General features: G+C 45.9%; 1 protein-coding gene across 3 annotated transcripts in view; it reads right to left on the bottom strand.

Moving 5' to 3' along the window:
- SEPTIN9 (septin 9) overlaps positions 1 to 21,476 on the bottom strand; it is a 167,754-nt gene that overhangs the window by 136,103 nt on the left and 10,175 nt on the right. Inside the window, exon 2 of one of the 3 annotated variants that reach the window (XM_064522526.1) lies at positions 3,175 to 3,303. The exons of 1 other annotated variant lie outside the window; for it this stretch is intronic. In XM_064522526.1, the coding sequence (XP_064378596.1) occupies positions 3,175 to 3,303 (129 nt within the window). The remainder of the gene's footprint in view (positions 1 to 3,174; positions 3,304 to 21,476) is intronic. One more of the 3 variants, XM_026103885.2, reaches the window with a different exon arrangement.

Genomic DNA, 21,476 nt, shown 5'->3' with positions numbered 1-21,476 from the left:
ATAGGTGGAGTCCCATATCTTAATTAAGGGGTGACAGTGCCAAACCCCAAACATTTTACATGTCCTTCAGGCTGTTGAGCAGAGGGCCTTCCAACTGTGGGCTCGTACCCTGTATCCCATGATAGACCGCTGTTGTCCACAGTGAACCAGAACTGAAGCTCAGCTCAAGGCCGGCTGCAACCTGCTGGCTCTGGCATGGCGGTGAGGACCGGCACTGCTAGCAAGGCTGTAGAAAGAGGAGGCCAGAAGCAATCCCATCTCCACGCTTGTTTTCCACTGAATGGGCCCTAGTTAGGTTTAACTGAGCACCTCCAGGGACCAAGCACCTTTTGTACCAGTAATTACGGCTCCTCTTTGTATAGCCTGAGCCTTCATTACTGCAGGACACGTGAACACAATCTTAACTTGGTGCTTCTCCCTTCCCAGGGATGTTCTGAGTTATGTATATATTAATTCCAGTTTTGCAGCCAAAGAAAAACAGACTGAGACAAAGCACAGCATTTACTGCCCCTAAACATAGCTGCCTAAAGGAGCTACGCTCTTCTATTATCCTGTGGGGAGATACAGTTTCCCCCAGAAACTTATTCCTCTCATCCTAAAGCTGGTGTTATCAGACACTTTCTGTTGGCATCCAGACCTCTCCACTGACTGAAAGGAAGCCTAGATGAATTACACCTCAATGGCTTACTCAGAACTATGCAGTAGGCTTGTAAGACACAAGACCTGAAGTTTCAAAGTCCCAGAATGGCTTTGCTACTTGCTGGGCTATGCTGGACGCCAACGCCACATAGCTATTTGCAAAGGGACAAGAAAAACAGAAGGTATCATAGAATAAAGTTTCCAAAAGAGATCAAAGTTAGATCTTCAGGTTCTTAATAGCACCACTATGTTACGTGGTCTGTGGATGAATGTGCAACTCCCTAGCTCCCAAGACTCAGTGGCTATGGAAATGCACATCATCCCTTTCTTTGTTTAGGGTCGCAAGGACCCCAAAGCAACCCCCTCCTGTGATGCTTCACTTACAACCACCCCTCAGTCATTCCAATCCCAATTTATCCTTTATAGGAATAAACGCTTCTGGGTGCAGGGCCAGATGTGCAGAAGAGAAAATTTGGACCCGAAACAAGGGGAAATTGAGCTGTAGTTATATGGAGTTATAAATATTTACTGCAATGTAAACTAGAGCACTGAGCTGCTCATTTGATTTTAACTTGAAGAAATTTATTAAAATTTAAAAAGGCCTCTCACCAGAAAAGTGGAAAAGTATATAATTAGAGTCTAAGGAAAACAAGCTTGAACAAATGTGCTATGTCTTTCAATTTAGAGTCACTGCGCTCCAGTTACCCTTGGAGCTCTACCAAATCCCCTTTCTGTCTTTGGGCATAGGTATGTGAAAACATGCATAACCAGGGCCAAGACTGCAACCTTGTTTTTGCACATGCAGAAGACAAACCTGCACTTCAGTTCAAAACTACCAGCTTCTGCACTGGTGGCTGAAGTTTGAAGTTTCAGCTTTGAACTACAGCTCAGTTCCTTGTAGACTGAACCATCACTACACTAAAGCCTTATCATCCAGAACAGTACTGCTATTCCCTGCTAAAGTAACATGCTGCATTTTTCCAGCCGTTTGACATAAGTTTGTGGCCCGGTGGCCCCCTCCATCGCATTTACATCCTGACACCCCTACATCACAACATTAGGGTAGAAGACCGCACACAGCACAGCTGTGGAGCTCCCAACACAACGCAGCCAGCGTCCCAGCAGGCGGGTGTAGCATCGCAGCAGCGGGATGTGCTGTCATGCTGGAGGAGCCCGTGACTTAAATACCTGTGTCTGTCCTTTTCACTAGCATTCGACAAGGGCCAGCCGGCCAGCATCACAGCTTCCAAGGCATTTAAGTGCATGCTGAACCGGAAGTATGCGACTAATCCCTAACCACATGGGCTTAGGCCTCGATATAGCAAAACACTGAAGTCACTGCTCCAGGAAGGCATCCCGAGGGTGGCTTTCTCCTCCCACACACACACAGAGGGAAAAGCTGAAAATGACTGTTTTGGTAAGTCCATCTGGGAGCTAAGACAGGATATGAGGGCTGAGAAAATGAATAGAAATAGCAGCCAAAAGGCAGCAACTGTAAATGACAGATAGACCAAGGGAACAAGAGCCAGATGAAAGGCCTGAACGAGCAGAACATGGACAGAAAAAGGTGCCAAGGAGGTGAGTGGAGTTCTCCAAGGGACTAGCTGGTCGCAGCAAGAGAAGTAAGTCTAAAATATGCAGGAGAGACAACTGTCAGCATCCTGGAGAAGATAAGGAGGCAAAGTCCAAGGGGAGGCCACACATCTCAGAGAAGGAAACACAAAAGCACCTGCTAAGATGAACGTCTGCAACGTACAAGGGTCTGGTTTTCAGCAACAGAAGTTTCTCGCAGGAGTTTGGACCGTGAGGCAGTACTGGTCCATCAGGGGGACTAGCAGTGCTAGCAAAAAGGGCCATCAAAGCAAAAGCCCAGAAGTGGGCTCTGTCTGAGCTTCCAGCTGCATAATTTAGATGTGAAGAGGGAAGCTTTCTAGCTATGCAGGATAAAATGGGTCACACTATGCAGGTAAACACCGGAGACTTGTCTGTATCCCTAGGCAGTCCCAGACAGCATCACACAGAAGCACGACGGTGCTAGCGGGCTCAGGCAGTCACAAGCACCGAGACTTCTGCTGTCACGAGGCTGGAAAACATCCATTTCAAGAAAGAAACCCTCCTGCTTCCTTCTGGATAGGAACAGCTTCACAAACATCAAACTGCAATTAGGAGTGTAACTTTAGTTACAAGCACATGCAATCCATAAATCTCCACATCCAATAAAAAGTAATAGCTAAGGAGAGTGAGAAAGAGCCATTAATTACTAAAGCTGTATTTCAGTCTCAGGGCATTGCTGCTTTCTGTTGCCCGGTGTCAGACCCCTTGAATTGAGATGGGGCTTTCTAATTATTCTCTCTGGATCCATTACTCAATAAATAACTCATTTTTTTTTTCATATTGCTCTCTTTTCATAGCATTACACATCTACTGCTCGCTTTCTACAGCATAGAGATTTCTGCACTTGTTAGCAGCCAGCTTTGCTTTTCAAACTGGGGAGTCACCAGACAGACGGCAGGAGAGGTGTTTTCCGAGAGTTACCTCTTGCATCCTCACAGTCTGGGTTTGTTATTGGAGGCGAAAGTTTCAAAGAGACAGATTCATGCAGCTTACTTGGACTTGTCTGGTCACTGAGTCTCCGAAGTCGCCCACTTGACGTCCGGGTGATGCCTAAAGCAAGAAGAAGGTTTGAATGGGCTAAGTGAATTCATGAGAATATGCTATGTGGAACAATCTCCGTGCTATGATCCTACATCTGGCAAGACACACTTTCCGTTGGGGATCTGCTCTGTCATCTGTTCAACTGAAGGAATGTTATTTGTTATTTTTAGCAGAAAGGCACCTGAGGAGAAGCCTCCACCTTTCCCCAAAGATGTCAAATAATATTATTCAAACATATCAGAAGCATGAATGTATTCAGGATTTCCAGAAACATAAGCGGCAATTCCTGAAGTGCCTCAGTGGGACCTGCAGGCTCAACTTTCACTCCAGGATATTTTTTTCCTGGAGATGAGCATAGCACTTCCAAAGAAAAAGGGTTTCTTGCTAAGACAGGAAAGCACAGGAATTTAAGTTCCAGCACAGGCCCCGTACTGGCAGAAAGCTTGGCAAAGGGACCAAGAGAAGAAACAACAGGTTCCTGGGAGACTTCCCAGAGCCACTTGGCCTCTACAGTTAGTTAGAGTTCAGCCTCAGGGACTGCAATGGGTCTTGTGTTCAGCATCACAAGAAGGCAAAAGGAGTAACGACTTTCTAGCCAGATTTCACCCCCATCCCGGGAACACGTTGCATGCGGGAACGCTGTTGGGGTACTGGACCAGCTGAAACACTGGGTGCATTGCTTGTTCTAGGCAGATGCTGAACCAGAACACAGAGATACAGATGTTGGGTTAATTTTGCGCCATCTTTTTCGGCTCAAAAGGTCTCTTCAGATTTGTTGGTGTTGCACACAGTTATTTCACCTATGCTGCGCTGGAGAAAGATGTGTGGAAAGCTTAACCTACCCTAGAACATATATTACTTTGAAAGACAAAAAACAGACATGTCTGTCTCCACCATTCCCATACCCACCTCAGAAAGTAACTGGTAACTGTAAGGTGCCTGCCTGCCTCCTAAACACCACACAGGACAGTGTGGTCTGCTGGCTAGAAGGCAACAACCTGAATGCTGAGTTGCATTTCCAGCACTACTTCTAATCCATCAGCAGCTCATTAATTGCTCTGCACTCCCAGCTGCCTGTTTGTAAAGCAGTGATTGCCACAGCCTTCATTTCCCAGGTACACCACGAGACTCAGCAGGAACAAAAGTTCACCTAAACAAGTCTGGTTAAAATTTAGCAATATGCAGAAACTGTAAGTGGAATAGTGCTTCGGTTTATCATTTTTTAAGCACCAAAAACATGGACAAGAAAGGAATAAACACAGTGAACTGACTCAGGTGGGGTGCTACGTTCTGAAAACATCCCAAACTGTGATTTCCCAATAAGGGAATTTGCAGAAGATCCAATACATTCCTTAGTCTCTGCTGGATTCTGCTCAGGGAACAGCAGCTCTAACATGCCATCTCAGACACCAGATACCAGAGCTGTTGAGCTCCAAAATGCAGTAGTCAAGTAAGCTCATCAACTCAACAGAAACCCTGCTGGACCACGGGAATATTTTGAATAGGGATTTCTGCTGTGCAAACAGACTACCAGATATTTTAGGTGATGCTGTTGCTTAACTATAAGTGATAGATTTTAAGCAAGTATCTTCTTATCATCGACCAGATCTGTTGGACAATAACCAAAGAGATTAAAACAGCACCAATTTAAGCCACAGAAAATCCCCACACTGTGATTTGTAACATGGCCCCAACCTTACAAGCCTTGTCAGCTGGAAGAGCTTGCATCATACAAAAAAAGGAAAAAAAAAAAAAAAGAAAAGAAAAGAAAAAGGGCAGGAAAACTTTCATATTAATGAGCCTAGGATGGAGGGAGGAACGGGAAAAGTGCTGCCTGGCAACTTGACATGGAAAAAGTGTCTCATGCTCAGAAGCCTCTGCTTATATATATGCATATGTGTGCGCATTTTCTCTCTCCCTTTCCTTTTTTAATATAAAAAGCCTCTGTGCCTAAGAAGTTATGTGGCTGAACCACAGGGCCAGCTCCAAGGAAACCGCACTGCTCCCTGACTATGGAGGAGCAGGACGAGCTCTCCAGCTGGGATCACCGCCGCAGGCTCCTCTCAAAGTTTCGCCTCCCAAGGAGCATCGGCAGCCAGGTCCTAGCCCCCTCCACCCAAATGGACAAAAACAGAGCAGGGACCGTCCCTCCGCATGCCTGAACATGACTCTGCCTTTTCACGAGCTTTATCTACAGTGTAACAGGGCAGCTTGCCGCTATACAAATCACTGTGCCTGCAATTTCCACTAATGACAGCAAGAGAAAGGAGAGCACAGGGCAGGAATATCGCCCTGGGAGCTGCAGGCCAGCATCGTGGGCATTTCCCCACTACTGACTGTGCAACTGTTGGAAGACATCTATTTTGAGAGCAAACTCTTTTGCACAAGGATTGTCTCGCAATCAGTGCTTAAGCAGCACCTAGCGAAGGGCCTCATCAGGGCTCAAGTTTCTAGGAGTTTATGCACAATAATCAGCATTTATATTTTTTCTTAAAACCCAGTGCCTGATGTTTTCTCAGTTATTTTCTTCCCCCCCCCCCCCCCAAATGTCTATTGCTTCTTTGGACACTGAAAGGATGAAGAAGCTCATTTCCTCCATTCAAGTGTGTTTTAATAACACTTCTTCAGACAAACGGCAAGAGCACGCAAGTCCTGGCTGAGGACGAACACCTCCACCTCGTCTGCCTTAAGGGCATGGTGTTGAAATCTGGCTTTCAGAATTGCTGGAAACCTGGAGAAAAACGTCCCTTTTGGGTAGCACGCTGAAGAACGCAGATACGCAGCCACGCTGAGCTAGTTATATACATCCTTTCACCTTCAAAGACTTCAATCAATCTGTGGCAAATCAGGATAGAAGCAGAGCGAGGAGCTTACAAGCCCAGGCAGGACCGTACATCAGAAGTAGGCTTCGTTCCCTTTAGTGACGATTCCAGTGCAAACACACACACACACGATCAGCTCTGACTGTGCTGTGCCGGAGTGACAGCGCCTTCCGAACAGCCAGGCACCATTATCCGAGCGTGTACTTTTCACGCAAACATTTTGGAGAGTTTTGCTTCTCTGCCCTGTTTCGTAGGCTTGCTCTGGGGATCTGTAAGTGTTATTTGCGCCCTTCTTAATTAGGTAACCCAAAACGTGGACAAGCTAGATTGATTTGCCCAAGTCCTTACAGCCAGTCAGTAACCAGGCCAGGATGAGAAATGAGATCTTCAGACAACTCTTGCTCTAACCAGTGGGTCACACCATATTAAGACAGAATCAAGCAAAATAACAAGTCTCCTCACCAAGTCTTTATATGGGGAATAATGCTGCCTAAGCCCTTTCAGAAAGGAAAGTAAGAAGCAAATAAGTAGTTTGCACAGGCCATCCAACGCCATAACAGCAAATCTGGAAGGAGGAGGCAGCTCTGAGTCCAAGCCAAGTTTGCTGTCCACAATGCCACGCTGCCCCTCCGCTGAGAGGGGATCCAGCCGCAGCGTTGGAAAGCAGATAAATGGCAGGGAAAGCTAGCAGTCTGGTAAGGCAGAAGAGAAGATCCGTCAAAAATGAGAAAGCAACAGCTAAAAATACGTCGCTCTGAGCACGCTGCCAGGAAGCCTGCAATGCGGGCAGAACCCAGGGAGAGCATCGGCATGTTGACAGCGTTCTGGGGTTACCGCTATTTATACCACGGAGCAGCAGGCTGAGCCCCAGTTTTGAACTGTGGGGCCATGAAATGAAAATCAAAGGTTTCCACCGCAGACAAACTGTCTGTGAGTCTTTCCTCTTAACACAGTTCAAGTGCCCGCAGGCCATGCTATAAATTTATTGTAGTGCACTGGACTAAGAAACATAATGAAATATGTTTTATTTGGTTGAAATCAGGAATGCTTCCCCACATCCCCCGTCAGTGTGACTTCAAAACAGAACAGCCCAACACTTAAAATAGGCCAAGAACAGTCCATTCAACGCAGCGGATGTGCTGCAGCGATACAGAAGTGTAACATTCCCATGCTTAGCCTCACCTTGGCTGACTGCGCAATATTTTTTCACATTTTATAATCAAGGACTAATTCCCTCCAGATCCACAGGCTAGGACCATATGGCACAAAAGAAATCCAGCGGCACTCGAAGGCATGCTGGGCTCAACTGAGGTCTCTTTTACAGCTGCTGAAACCAAGAATCAGTCTGACAGGGTTGTGTCAGTGCAAGTGAGATCTCAGTCATGCTCAGATATAAATCACTCCCCCAAACAATATAGGGCCACATATTCGACTATTTTGTGCTTCTTGCAGCTGCTGATATAACACACCATGGATGTAAAGCATGCCAGCACTGAAACGGGAACATCGTATAGGTGGTTATTGTGAGGCAGAGTATGCAGACATGGTGCAGGGCAGCAGGGAAAGCGAATCCAGGGTGTCTGGAGAAGCTGTCTTTACCAGAATGTGACTTTTTCAGTTGACCGTTACCAAACCTAAACCTAGTGCTAATATGGGAAAAGAGAGATATGTTCAACTCCAGTACAGTCAGCATATACATCCTCCAAAACAAATCAGAATTTTTGCATGATACACCCCAAACTTCTTAAGTGTACATATAATAGTAACAAGACAGGCCAGTAGAGATTTATTTTCTCCTCACAGTAAGCAATCTATGCTGCTATACTCACTGCATATATAAATCAAAGAATGAGTGGGTAATGTCCATTATCAAGAGAAACCACAGGGCGAGGACAAATAACGGAGGATGTAACCCAGGGACTTACTCTCTCTACACAGTCCAGTAAAAATAAACAACAAACAAACAAACAAACCCAAAACAAATAAGGGTCATGTCTGAAAGGGATGGGCAGGATCAGCAGGAGACATCCCACACTCTGCTGGAGTCAGCAACACGGCACCAGCTCATCCAAGCAGCAAATGTGACCCCTTGCTTGTGTCGAACATATTTATTAGTGGGTCTGAGATCAGATAATTCAGCTTCCTTCTCCACCCAGCATGGACACAGCAGGGTGTCCAGAGAGCACAGTTGAGAGATGTCTTCATCCAAGACCAATTTCCTCCTACAGACATTCAGGCACCCCAGCTCCTCGAACTCTCCCCCAGGACATACAGGTCTCGGCCAAACCATGCAACCATCCCTCGATTTCCACCAAGACAGGGATCAGGGTGGTGGGAGACGCCCCTGTCAGAGGACCACTGCATACGTTTCTACAGCACCTCAACACCATGGGCATTTTTTAAAGCCAAGGCAGGCATTTCAGACTTGGCTCCTTCCAGGGCAGGGTCTGTATCAGCCTAGGTACTGGAAGGCACCCAGTTCCCTCTAGACTAACCCATCCTTCCCTCGGTTATCGCATCAGGCCTCCCTGCTGCCTGCTAGGGAGGATACAAGAATGACAGCAAGGATGTCACCTCATTGCCCTCCAGCAGATGCAGAGCTGACAGAGGTATCAGTACAGACTATTGGGACAGAATTTTCCTCTCCTTCTTGGGATTTGCATATGTATTTCAATACTCTTAGATTTCACACTCTATATGGTCCTATCTCATTTTTTCTACTTCACAAATACTATCCAGACAACCGTCAAAAGAATTGCCTTCGCTGGCAGCTGAATTTCATCCTGCTCCACATGGATGGGTTCTGAAGTTCCTTAGATAAAATGCCTGGAGAAGACTTCATCAATAATGGGGACTGGAGTTGTTACCAGGAAGAGCATAACCCACATGTGGTTTCATTTACACTGCATAACCGTTGCCTCGGTGGCTTCTCCAGTATACCAGACTAGGTACTGGAGACTGAGCTGCAAATTTTTAATGCTGACACGGGACATCACGTTACACAGGTAGAGCTGCCCCACGTGCATGGAGCATACAAAACCGGGCAGCAGCAGTCACTGAAACCAGGTCAGGACAGAGGGGCACTGGGGCAGCGGAGGACTGCAAAGGAGAGATGTTTGCTTGCAGAGTAGCCCAGGAAGAGGAGGAAGAGTATTGCTTCAAATCTGGCTCCAATGAACACCCAATTACAACTTCACTTCCATTAACTTCAAATCCACTTGCAACATTAACTTCAAGAGGAATAAGTTAAAAAAAGAAAAATTCATGCTCATTTCCAGCACTTAATCAGAAACAGACACTGAAGAATAAAAGACATTTTTCCAGATTCTTTGTAACAGCAACTCTTTCCGAATAAGCGCGGCTAGACAAAAACTACAAGCCATGCACATGCTTTCTTGTGTGTCTCCTCCTGGATCAGATATCTCTCAGAGCAAATTGAGCTTTCATGGGGATGGAGGCAGGACTGCATCTGCTGTTCCCAAGTGACATGGTTGCAGGCTCCACGGGTACCTTCTCCAATACCCTTCTCCAACACAGCTCCTATCACACAGGCACACCAACAAGCTCTGTGTGTCCAGGTCTAAAGCAAAATACAAACTCCAAGGCCTAAAATGCCACCAACAATTTCAACTACGTGGTAGTTGGATATGCTCAAACTGGGGCCAGGTACAGCACTGTGAATCAGCATAGCACCATTATCACAAGTGGAGCTATGAGTTTACGCATAGAAAAATCTGGCCCGAGGCTAGATTACAGATAACCCTCAAGGAAACCACAGGAAAATTGGCATTAGCAAGATGCATGTATTCCTACCACAATGTTTTATTTCTGGCAGGTGCCAAACACACCCTAATACTAAAAAATGCTCCAAAAGCTTGAGTTAATGATAAGAGACAAAAAGAATTAAGCTTCAATTTTTCCAAAGTTAGAATGGTTTCTCCAAGACAACCAGTGCAGGCTCAATGCTCCTGGCCACAGTGAAGGGCTAAGTTAGGTAGCAGGACCAGACTTAGACATGGTGGTGAAAGAAGACAGGAGACCCAACACCTTAATCTTTGCTCAAGTTCAGGCTTTGATCCAAGATTTAAATTCAAATTAAATTGCAATACTTCTCAGGAAAGCAATTAATGCATCCACACAGTTTAAGGCCAGAAGAGAACATTTAAAACTGCCTCGACAGACCTGCAAAACCCACACCACACATTTTTTATCCAGTCATCCCTGAATCATACCCAGTAACTAGCGCTGGAACTAGGTCTTGGCTTTTCAGAGACATTCAGTCTCAATGTCAAGATTAAAATGCTGGAACAACCCCAAGTAATTTGGCGAGTTGCTCAATAGCTAAATTAAGCTTAAAGTTGGCCTCTTTCTCTTGTATTTATTCTGAGGTGAGCAAGCTGCATCATGCAAAACAGGGTCCGCAGATATCCTCTTGATGGAAACGGCAAAGTCATTTCCCTGCTGTTTGTGATGGTGTGTTCTTTACTGTCCACAGATTCCTAGACAGCTGATAGTTGTTATTCAGAGATACACTGGATGATCATGAAAGCAGCAAAAAAATTAGCACAAGCAATTCTTCCTATGAAAAAGTGCATTAGTCATCATCTGTGATCCTTCTGGTTAGGATGCTTCAGTAATCTGCCTGGGCAGCAGGAATGATGCCACGTCACCACACTGACAAATCAGATGATTTGTACAAATGTGTATTCATAATGCAAGTATTCATACAAATTGGAAGGGACTGGAAAAAGTGGGTCTTTTATGTGTACTGACAGTTTTGCTGTTTTATGGGATTCTTTTATAGAACAGCAGGAGGGGAGGGGAAAAGATTTATAAAGGAACAGAAGATTGGTCTTGTGAAGCCATACTGATTAGGAACGGTAACTACCGTCAAGTCTAAAATTACTTCCAGTTCACTTTTGAAGTTAACCAGATTTCCAAAGAGATGGTGTTCCACTAAATCTGCCTTGTCTTCACCACCCTCCTCATTCACGCACAGTCTTTAGCTTCTGAAATCCGAGAGAGGTAAGAAACAGGACCTAAGAGCTATGACAAACTGTGTCCTCATGGCCTTCTCACCAGGTACAGAAAAACCTCCAAGAGCACAGTGAGTGTTGCAAGGATATCTCACAGAGTTTGCAGAGTCATCGCGAGAGCAGCTTGGAGCCCACCCTGCTCCTTTCTGCAGACCCTGCAGCGTCCTAGCAGAGGCAGCAAAGGAGGAAGGCATCTGAACTAACAGTGCCTGTTTCAGCTCATTGCCAAGCTGTGGCCTTGCTCAAAGGAGGAAATTATCAAACTCTTACATTAACCAGCTGCCACAAGAGTTTCAGCAGCTAAAAACACTTTCGTTAATGATTAACATTAATAGTACAACAGTATCCAGGAGCCTGAATGGACTAGGGATGGGGCTTAGCGTGCAGAGCACTATACAAACAGCGCAAAACAAATGACCCTTCGCCTTGCCTTCCAAAATAACCCCAAACATTTACAGCATCCAGACTTAAGTGTGCACCAAATTCTCTCATGTTCATCTGGGAAGAGCCATCGATTAATTGTAGAAAACCATTGCAGATTTGAATGAAGAAAGAGGACTTTTAAACTGCAGTCTGGCATTTTCATATGGATCAAATAGCCCCAAGACTCCCCCCCACTGCTCTCCTGCCCAGTCCCTGCAGGCCCATAACACTCCAGCTCTGACCATGCAGGAGAAGTCCTAGTACAAACTTCCTGAAATCAGCATCTGGCTTTCTGCTGACCCAGACACTCTGGGCAGCTTTATCACACTCAGCAGCAATGTGTTGCTTTGGGGAGGAAAAAAACAAAAAATAAACAAAAAACCCAAACACACCCTTATTAATATTATTTTAAATCAATTTCTTGCCTTCTTCCAGTAACCTCAATGCAAAACAAATCTAATTTCTTCAGGGACCGTTGGCTGCTTTCCTGCTCTTATTTTAGACACACAGAACTCCTGAACTTCTGTTGTAGAGGGTCTCCCCCCAACAGACATCACTGAATTTATCCCCAGAGCCCTGCAAGCCTGGGGCTGCCATCAGGATGTAATACAGACCCCTTCTGTTTGCCAGGCTCTGAAAGGCAAATGTTGATTTTTCCCAGAGAGTGATGAGGCTGCATAAAGGAGAGAAGGCAATAACAAAGAGCGAGGCAGCTGCTCTCTACCCAAAGCACTGCCGTGGAAAAGGGTGCAGGTGAAGGGCTCTCCTGAGCCCGGACGACCCACCGGGCTCTCCTGGCCGAGGCGTAGCAGCGCCCATAGCTAACGGGACATCCAGGGCAGACACAGCTACTTCAGGCTGCCCAGCTGCTCATTCCCAGCTGGATGAGATAAGGCCCAGGCTTTGACAATTACGCCTTGAGACCCACATCTGACTCATTGCAAAGGGGGTTGGGGGGAGAACAGAGCCAGGGGTTTTGCTTAGATGCAAACATGCAAGTCCAAGTCTCCTGCTGAAATGCTTGTTTCTCTCCGTGCCGTACGAGCTGTGCTTCGCTGCAGTCATGCAACACCCAGACTAAGGAACCTGGGGCAGGTGATGAGGCAGCCAAGCCACCACGTTCACTAAACCCCATTCCCTCCCTAGCCAGGACAGTCATGTCGCCAAAGACAGGCTGATGGCTGTGGGCCCTCAGGGTCCATGGACACTCAGGAGAGTTACAGGAACTCAAACAGATATATGGAGTCAAGATTAATAAACTGCATGGCCACTTGACTGAAAATAGGTGGTTTTGGAAACCACCATTAGGCATTAAGCTCAAACTATGCTCACTTTTCTCTCTACATCAAACATACCTCAGGTTACAAATGCAAACCACAGCTGATTCTTCCTAAATCCAAGCTGCGGTTCAGAAACTAGCTCCCTTGGTAGCCCTACGCAGATAATTTCAGCTCAGATTGCAGCTGCCCCTTGGGCCCCTTGCCCTTACAGTCAGGGCTCCACCACTTTGCACACAACCTTCCTCCTCCACATTTGTGCACACTACGCATAATCTTCCTCTTCCATATAGTGGTTTCTCTGCCTGTAAAATGAGGTGTCAAACCCTTCCCCTGCTGACGGGAACAGGGAGGATATGTTACTTAATGTTTTTACATTTTATCTGTACTGTAAAGAATGACTCGGGCACTATCTATAGGTTACCGAGACAATGCCCATTCTCCTTAGGCATTGGAGAAGAAGAGAAATTTCATTTTGAGACCACTAGGAACCAGTGAATATATATAATGGAGTTTTTTCCCTACAAAATATGCCCCAGAAGCAGCCAATGCAATTCAATTTCATAAGCTAGTAACATTCCTAGAATGTTTTCCCTTGTATCTTACAATTATATTTAATAGTGGCTGTAAGCAGGGAAACTGAAATAGAAGAGAACTTCAGCCAATTTTAGGAAGTATTTGAGTGCCTAATATTGCAGATCAGCTTACACTACAGCTTGCAAAAGTGCCTTTACAAACTGTAGTACAGCTCTACCTGCACCTCGAGAGGACCTAAATGTTCTTAAAAACATCAGTTTTGCATTTACAGCTCTTTCTTCCGTCTCCATGATAGATGGACACCGGCAGAAAGAGACTACAGTCCCAAAGTCAGCAACACAAGCAGCTCAGCACTAGATCTGAGGGCTCAGCAGTGAACATTAGGATTAAATTCCCTGTGAGCTCCTCTCTCTCATCTAGGCATTTAAAGAGCAGCCAGATTTTCAGAAGCACTTATTGCCCAATATATGCTAAGCTCCAGAATCCCTCTTCTGTTGTGTCCAACTCCTGCACATCAGAGTAAGGCGCACACATGCTGGCACCCAGCAAGGAAGAAAGTGCTAAAGCCACTTAAAAACAAGAGGCAGAAACAATATGCAAGTATGAATACCTTATTGGTTTATCCTTTTAAACTTTTGTAAAGCACAAAATAATTCTAGACCCAACAGAGACCGTTCTGCTAATCCATGCTCTCCAACAGTCATCTCTGCAGAGGGGCAGAATAGTTTCATTTAAATAAACCCCAGCTGTAGGAACCACTGCTTGATATTACTCTATGACTACACTTTTTTCTCCACAGATACCAAATGGTCACAAAGCAACTCTCTGCTCTAATGGGTTTCTCCAGCTACCAGTTTAGAGTGCGAACACTCAGGGAAAGAATAAAACACCTGGCATCCGCCAAAACAGGTCCTGGCAAAAGGCAAAATGAAATTCCTCCTGGCACAGGTGAAAACTGTTTCAGAGCATGGAGCACAGCCTGCAATATCTAAGGAAGCTTTTCTTTGTTAAAAAAAGCTTTGTCACACGAGGAGGCACAAAACCTAGTCTTTAGGCCTCACTGAAAGGCAGCATTGTACATTGAATATGGCATGTTTGGTGCAACAGAGCAGCACAGGGGTGAACTGCTAATAAAGTCAAGGCAGAATCCTAAACTCCTCACTCCCAAGCACTTACCAGATCCTCAAAAAGATACAGATTTTCAGCCCCCAGTATGAAAATCCTCACTAAAAAAAGCAATTACAGCTATTTCTGCAGCACAAATATACATATATACACAGAACTGAGATCTGCTCCATACCAGTGTGAATTCTCCCCAGAAAGCCCTGTCTGAAACTATTGAGTAACCTAAACCAAAATGACTTCATGGTGTCCTCCCCGCAAGTAACAGCATGCGTGTCAGCACTGCTATGTCTCCCCTCAGCACACAGTAATTCCCAGAAATGCTGAGACCTTGCACTGTGTTAACTGGCAGCAAGAGAGCAGATTCCTGATATGGACAAGTTTATGGACCTGAACCATACGGCACAAGTAATAACAGACGCAGTGTACCACCTGCGTAAGGCAACGAATCAGAGACAGGAGTTGGGTGGTGTCCTTTTCAAAGCCGGTGTGAAGCAAGAGAGGAGATACAGTTTATTAATCCAAAAGGAAACAAGTTAACAGTGGTCCGATCTGAACCCCTTCGCCCTCTAGGGATAGCAACCATCTACTTCATTTTCCTCTCCTTTGCTTAACCAGCAATGGGATTAACTGGGTGAGCAGACGTGAAAAGGAAGGTGGTTAATAGCTTGCACGTGGTTCAATGCACGCTGCTGTTTGCATTCGTCCTCAGCTGGGTGGTACGTCAGGCTCAGCTCCGGGCGCTGCCTGGGGCAGACCGGCACGGCTGCGGCACTCGGCCCATCGGGAATGGCGTATGCACAGGCTGCTGCTGACCAAGCCAAAGCTGTCTCTCCCTGACCCAGTTTAGAGACTTAGGTTACTACCAGTGACCAGTAAACCACTGGCTTATTAGACAGGCTGACCTTCCATGAATTGCACCTCTTCCAGTCAGAGGAGACTCCAGGACCTCTTGTCCAGAGGGGACCTGTGACATGGCCATATCATCCAGCCCAAACCTGCCCCAACCCTTTGCTTCCCAAGCCAAACCTCCACAAAGGAGGGAATCTCCCCTCGCCCAGACATGACTACGGGGCTGGACAGGAGGCCAAGGGAGGATGCTTCGAGGGGTGTTAAAATTCCAACCTTATCTCTGGGAGCTGAGTTCATGGGTAGAAAATGTTTCTGCTTTGTTTCAGCAAGTTTCCTGCTGGCATCCCTTTTTCTCTCCATGAGAGCACCTCTCTGAACAGTATGTTTGGAGCCAGAGAAGAATGCTCACTGGTGTAGACTAAATATACTTAGCGTTTGAGGCATCAGATCTGTAACAGTGCCTATCCTTAACACGACAGAGCTGCATCCTCCTCTCTGTTATGATCGGGACCAGGGAAGCAGTCTCGGCAGCCACCCATCCAGCCACAGTGCCGCAGAGGGATGCTGTCACTTCTTCTGAAAGCTTGAAGTACTGAAAGGAGTCACTTGATGCACTGATGCAGCAGGAGGAGAAGACTGCCAACTCCCAGCTACAAAGTGGTGGCCACATGTTTTGAGAAAGGCTAGGGAGTGTCTGTGAAAGAAAGCCCACTATTTAGGATGATAACCAGAGATCTCAGGAGGCCTGGATTCAAATCCCCACACTGTCACAGATACCCATGAGCCTCAGGGGTGGCATTTGTCCAAATCTTGTCATTTACAGGTTAAACATCACTGTCTGAGCTATGCTTTCACGTAAAGATGTGTCATTCATTAACCATCTGAAACATGAAATAGAGTATGTTATAAAAGTTAAAGATCATCCCATGCTGGCACAAATTCCAGTATGCTAGAGAGTATTAGGATTCAAAATTCATCATGATGCATTGAAAATGATCTAAAGAAGAAAAAAAGAAAAAAAAACAGAAATGGGATGCACTTCAGCAAGAACTAGTGCAAACGTCTAATCTGTCTTGGGCTGCCTCGGGTCAGCAGTTACAGGAGGGGCCTACAGAAGATTCAGATCCTACGTGGGCCAATTGACAGATTTGCTCATCAACTGTAGAAGTAGCTTCAGGTGACAAGGACTCAAGGTAGGTGTTTACAGGAAGGTGGGATGTATCTGGAACAGACTGCAGGTTAAAGTGTGGAAGGGAGGCTTTCAGAGCACTGTAAATGAGAGGGCTTACCGCATTCAGGCTTGGTCCTCTCAGCCCCAGGGATGTGAAATTCACCTTGTAGAATATAAGAATTAGAGCAGGCCCCTTTGCAGACCTCTAATACTGTGCACTCGATCCTCAATTCCAAAAGCCACCAGGTGCCACTCAGAGTAGCTCTGCTTCAAGAGTTTGCTTTGTGGAAATGCACGGTATTCTTTCAGGAGGGAGATTTTGCCTTCATGTCATCTTTATTTTCTGTCATGCATCCTGTTTGGGAACTAGACTTTGGTAGGACTCAAACATTTATGGATACAGAAAGGCATTGGGAGGGCTCTTTAAAAGCACCCATGGATGCCAGTAGAATTAAAGTTTGTGAAATTCCTCTTGGTGCCTTCTTCCGTCAGACACCTAGATATATTTTTAAACTCTTTGCATGTCCTTCATTAGCACAAGCAGCTCCCATGATCAAGAGGCCCATGCGCAGAGTGTCCACGGTGGCCTACAACAATGTCTGATGGTGCAGAATCATTACAATTACTGCAAACCTCAAACCCTTTGGGAGGCGGCTGTCTCCAAAACCATTCACATCCACCCTCAGCATCACCACACCCTTCCCTAGTGCTGCTGGCCTGACAGTATGGTATCTTTTTGCCTCCTTACTTCATACACAGATATTTGGCCCACAACCCGCCCCTCCACGAGGGAAGCCCAGCTGCACCCTTCACCCCCATTGAGGTTCTTTTGCAGGCTCGCAACTTATGCGCCCTGTTTTTCTATAGCAGCAGGGTCAGGAAATTGTCCTTAAAGCCCTCTGTTCATCTAGGCCCTTGCAGTGGTTCAGGGCCCAGACATCCCTGACTGAACAGGATTAGAAGGGAGTCGCCCAGGATTTGTTAATAAACCATGATTTTGCCTTGAAACTTTGAGTATCTTGATGTTAGACAATGTCCTGCACACCACCTGCTTCAGCACCATGCGACAGCCAGGTATTTGGTTACAGAGAAATGCAAACAAACCCGCCCCTGCAACTTTCAATCTCTAGATTCTCTCCGAGAGATTCAGACTCTCCTAGAAATTCAAACAAGGTCATCTCAACGTTGAAAGCAGGGGAGGGTAGAACAATCCCAGCTAAAGCATCCCTCCCCATGATTGGAGCCTTGGCGGTCTGCAGTCAGAACAGGAGGTGAGAGTAAGGAAGGAGAAAAGTCACAAATCATCAACGCGGTATCTGAACAGGGTACGCTCCATATGGAGTCACGCTATTACCATGCTAAGCAAAAGATGAGTATTTTAATACCACATCTCCTACTCAGACTCTGTCCTCTGCCCAGAGAGACTATCTTTTACAACAAAACTTTTTTTAAAATTAAAAAAAGGTAACTCCTATTCCTGAATGTTCCTGACCTTCAAAGAAACCTGTTTTTTCCACCCCCTGCTGTGCTCGTCATTTCTGCTATCCAGCTGAGAAGACTTATCCACATATACTAAGGCATCTTGAACAAGGCATCTTTCTCATACTTCAGGGCTTGGGGTCCATTTGACAAGTACAAAGAGTGCCTTGTGCCCGTACCTATGATGTGATTATATAAGGGAAGCTCTGAAATCAAAGCTACAAACTGTTTATGGCTACTATGCTATTTATGGGAAAGGTGAATTCCCATGCAGATGTCTTCACCGAGAAGCGTGTTCACAGAGTAAACTCATCAATAGAAACTTCTTTCAGCACTCATGAGAATTCAAACTACCTCATCAAGCTATTTACAGTAACATAGATAACAAACAAGAATTGCAATTGTAATATAATCTGTGTTACCTGTATAGCTCTTACCTTCTCAGAGTGCTATCACAGCTCGCTCTTCCTGCTTCCCTCCCAGTATGCCCCTAGTAACTGCTGGCTATTTTAATTCATTCTAGCACACATCCCTCTGAAAAATGGTTTCTCCCTTGCTGTTTTCATGGTTTCCTTTGCATCTTTAAAAGAGTTCATGCTTTCTCCTCTTCCTCCCCTAGAGGTGACCAGATCTGTCCTCAAAGCACGTGGAACCCAGTTCTCCTCCCGTCTCTCTTCCCAACCTTCAGCTGCAGAAATGCTCAAAATATTTATAAATCCCACCCATTCAAACCCCAGAGCAAAGAGCAACAGGCTCATAGAGCTGCTCCTGGGATGGCTAAGGAGGCAACACACTCAGGCCATCAGTAAAGCTGTTTCTCTCCCAGGATCCCTCAACGTTCACAGCAGCAAGCGGTGACAGCAGCGCCTGGAGTGGCAGCACACCACCGCACTGCTCTCTCCCAACTCACCGCCTCTCTGCTCCCTCCTGGAGTCCTTCTCCCAAACTGACAGCACCGCAGGCTCTGCTATGCTCTTAGTTTGCACCCTCTCCTGCTCGTCGAGGCCTGTCCCTGGCTCCTGCCCCTTCATGTTCCTCTCCTGGCCTTCCCCCATTAATTCTCTCCTGATAAACATGGCTTCACAGCACTAGCACTGTGCACAGCTCCACCGCAGCCCTGCTCCCGTTTTTCCGCCCATTGATCCCACGCTATTGTACACCTGACCTGCTGGAAACATTTCTTACCTCCCATGATAAGCTTCTCGGTAACAGAACTTGTCTATCAGAGGCAGACACAGGGAGCGTTGGACACAGCCAGGACAATATTTCCACAGTGCTAAGGAAGACACTTTGTTTATTTTTTATTTTTACTTGGGACTAAGTTCAAGTGTTGTTCCCAGCTCTCCAGGAGCTCACGTGACCATGTCCTGGGCTGCTCCTCTAGTTACTTGCTTCCCAGTGCATGCACTAACCCCTCTCCTGTATTATAAACTGTGCCAGCAGCATCCCACAAACTTTCCATCAAGGACCAAGAGCAGCTTATAAAAGGGTCTAACACAGATGTCTGCAATCATAAGGACCCAGTACAGTTGCACCAGAGGCTTTTCTGGTATATAGTCACTCCTGTGGGCTCCAGTACTTACACCCATGACCCAAAGGACACAGAAGGCTCAGTAAGATCTGCACATTAAGCCAGACTCCTGCTGCAAGAGGAGGCACTGAGCTTGAGCTGAAACGTGTGTCCATGAGAAGGTTGTAAACCACATTGCTTTGGCATCTCCAAGGGGTGTCACTCAGAATAGTTTCTGTTCAAACAATAAATATGAACTGACCTGGGTTATCTGGATAAAAAACAAGAGGACAGGCCTATGCAGTGTTATATATAACTTTTTAGTATCCGTTCTCTACAGCAGCCCAAGCACAGCTTTTACTTTTCCAGGATATTTGAACTTGCAAAGCCAAAAAAAGAAAAAAAAAAAGTCTTCAACCAGCCTCCCCTCCCCCCACCATATACACACTGTTGGAAAATCATGACATTTATTTTGAAACATCTGCTCCTGATGCTGGCTTCCTAGACAGTGACTGGTGTGTGAAAGAGCACCTATCGTGGGACTGCGCAGCTAGGAGGGACAGAAAGCTCTGCCATGCAGGAATATGGAAACCCTAACAGACAGATGGATCAAACTCTCAACAGCTGAGCTCATCACTCACAATATTAACTGCAGAAATCAGCTGTCACATTATTTTACATCACTGCTAGGAGGTTTATCTGACAAAAATCCACTCCGGGAAATAAATCACAGCCTTGTGCTGCAGCTGCCAAAGCGGAAGGGAAAGACCACCCAAGCCATGACATCCCCTTGCAGCCGCACAGCACCGACAACCTTTTCCATGTTCAGACATGGGGGCAGCCAACCAAAGCATCTCACTTGTCACTACAGCGATCTGAGAAAGTGTTTACAGATGCAGACTTCACTGAATGACAATTAATGCTGAGGGACGATTAACTGCAGCAACATCATTTCTTCAGGCTGTGCAAGTCTGGATTGCATTCAGTAAATACCCACCAGCTCTGAGAGTTGTAATCTATGTATTAGAAACTGAGGCATGAGAAATCAAAGATGTGCTGTTTATGGTAGAGCTAGGGGACAACTCGGGAACTCGCATTTCTCAGTATTACACCCAGCTCAATAAAACATGCTGTCTTAAATGTCTGAAGGCAGGACACCAAAGGGGAAAGAAATCCTTCAGGAGGGCAGATAAGGTTGTAATATTACATCACAGACATTTGATTTTAAGGATTTCCTGGAGCTTCTAGCAATGGACCTTACCTAAAAGCAACATGCTACAGATCACTCCTTTTATCACCAGAAAACTGAAATATCAGTGAGGTAGGAAGGCTTCCCCAGAGCAAATGGCTGGGAAGAGGAGGATACTGGCAGTCTGGGACTGGACTGGCAACATCAAATTTTAGAGATTCTAACCAAATTCCATGAAGACAGTGAATTGTTTCATCCTCATTGCTACTGATTTTAGATATTTTATATTTGTTCTAATTTAAAAAGTTATTTGACAGTCATCGCAGAAGGAAATTTGAATATTAGGAGGGCAAAGCACTTGTGAAGTCTGGGTGCCTGACCCCCCCCCCCCCCACAACACAACACACCTGGGCAGGCAGGGAGCTCACCATCAGCCAAGTCAGAGGGGGACACTCACTCTTCTGCAGCCCAGACTTTACCTGTCCTGCAGGCAAGCCAAAGCTTCCAGTCCCCACTAATGTTAATTCGTAGCTTTTCATCAACCTGAAATTCACTTGCCTAAATCCCCACCACCCTCCCGTGGTCTAGCATGTGCGAATCCCTTGTCCTGACTTGTAACTATCCAAGATCTATTATTGTTCTTAGCAACTCTTTTTTGTACGTGTCCAGGCACTTGCAACTCCGCCACTGAGTCATTCAAGAACAGCTCTTGGCAGCAGTAGCTGAGGGCATCTTGTACTCGTTTCCTTTGTTTACTCTGATTA

Source organism: Dromaius novaehollandiae, chromosome 18 (genome assembly GCF_036370855.1).
Source record: "Dromaius novaehollandiae isolate bDroNov1 chromosome 18, bDroNov1.hap1, whole genome shotgun sequence".
Taxonomy (NCBI): domain Eukaryota; kingdom Metazoa; phylum Chordata; class Aves; order Casuariiformes; family Dromaiidae; genus Dromaius; species Dromaius novaehollandiae.
This window is presented reverse-complemented; position numbering and strand designations above follow the sequence as displayed.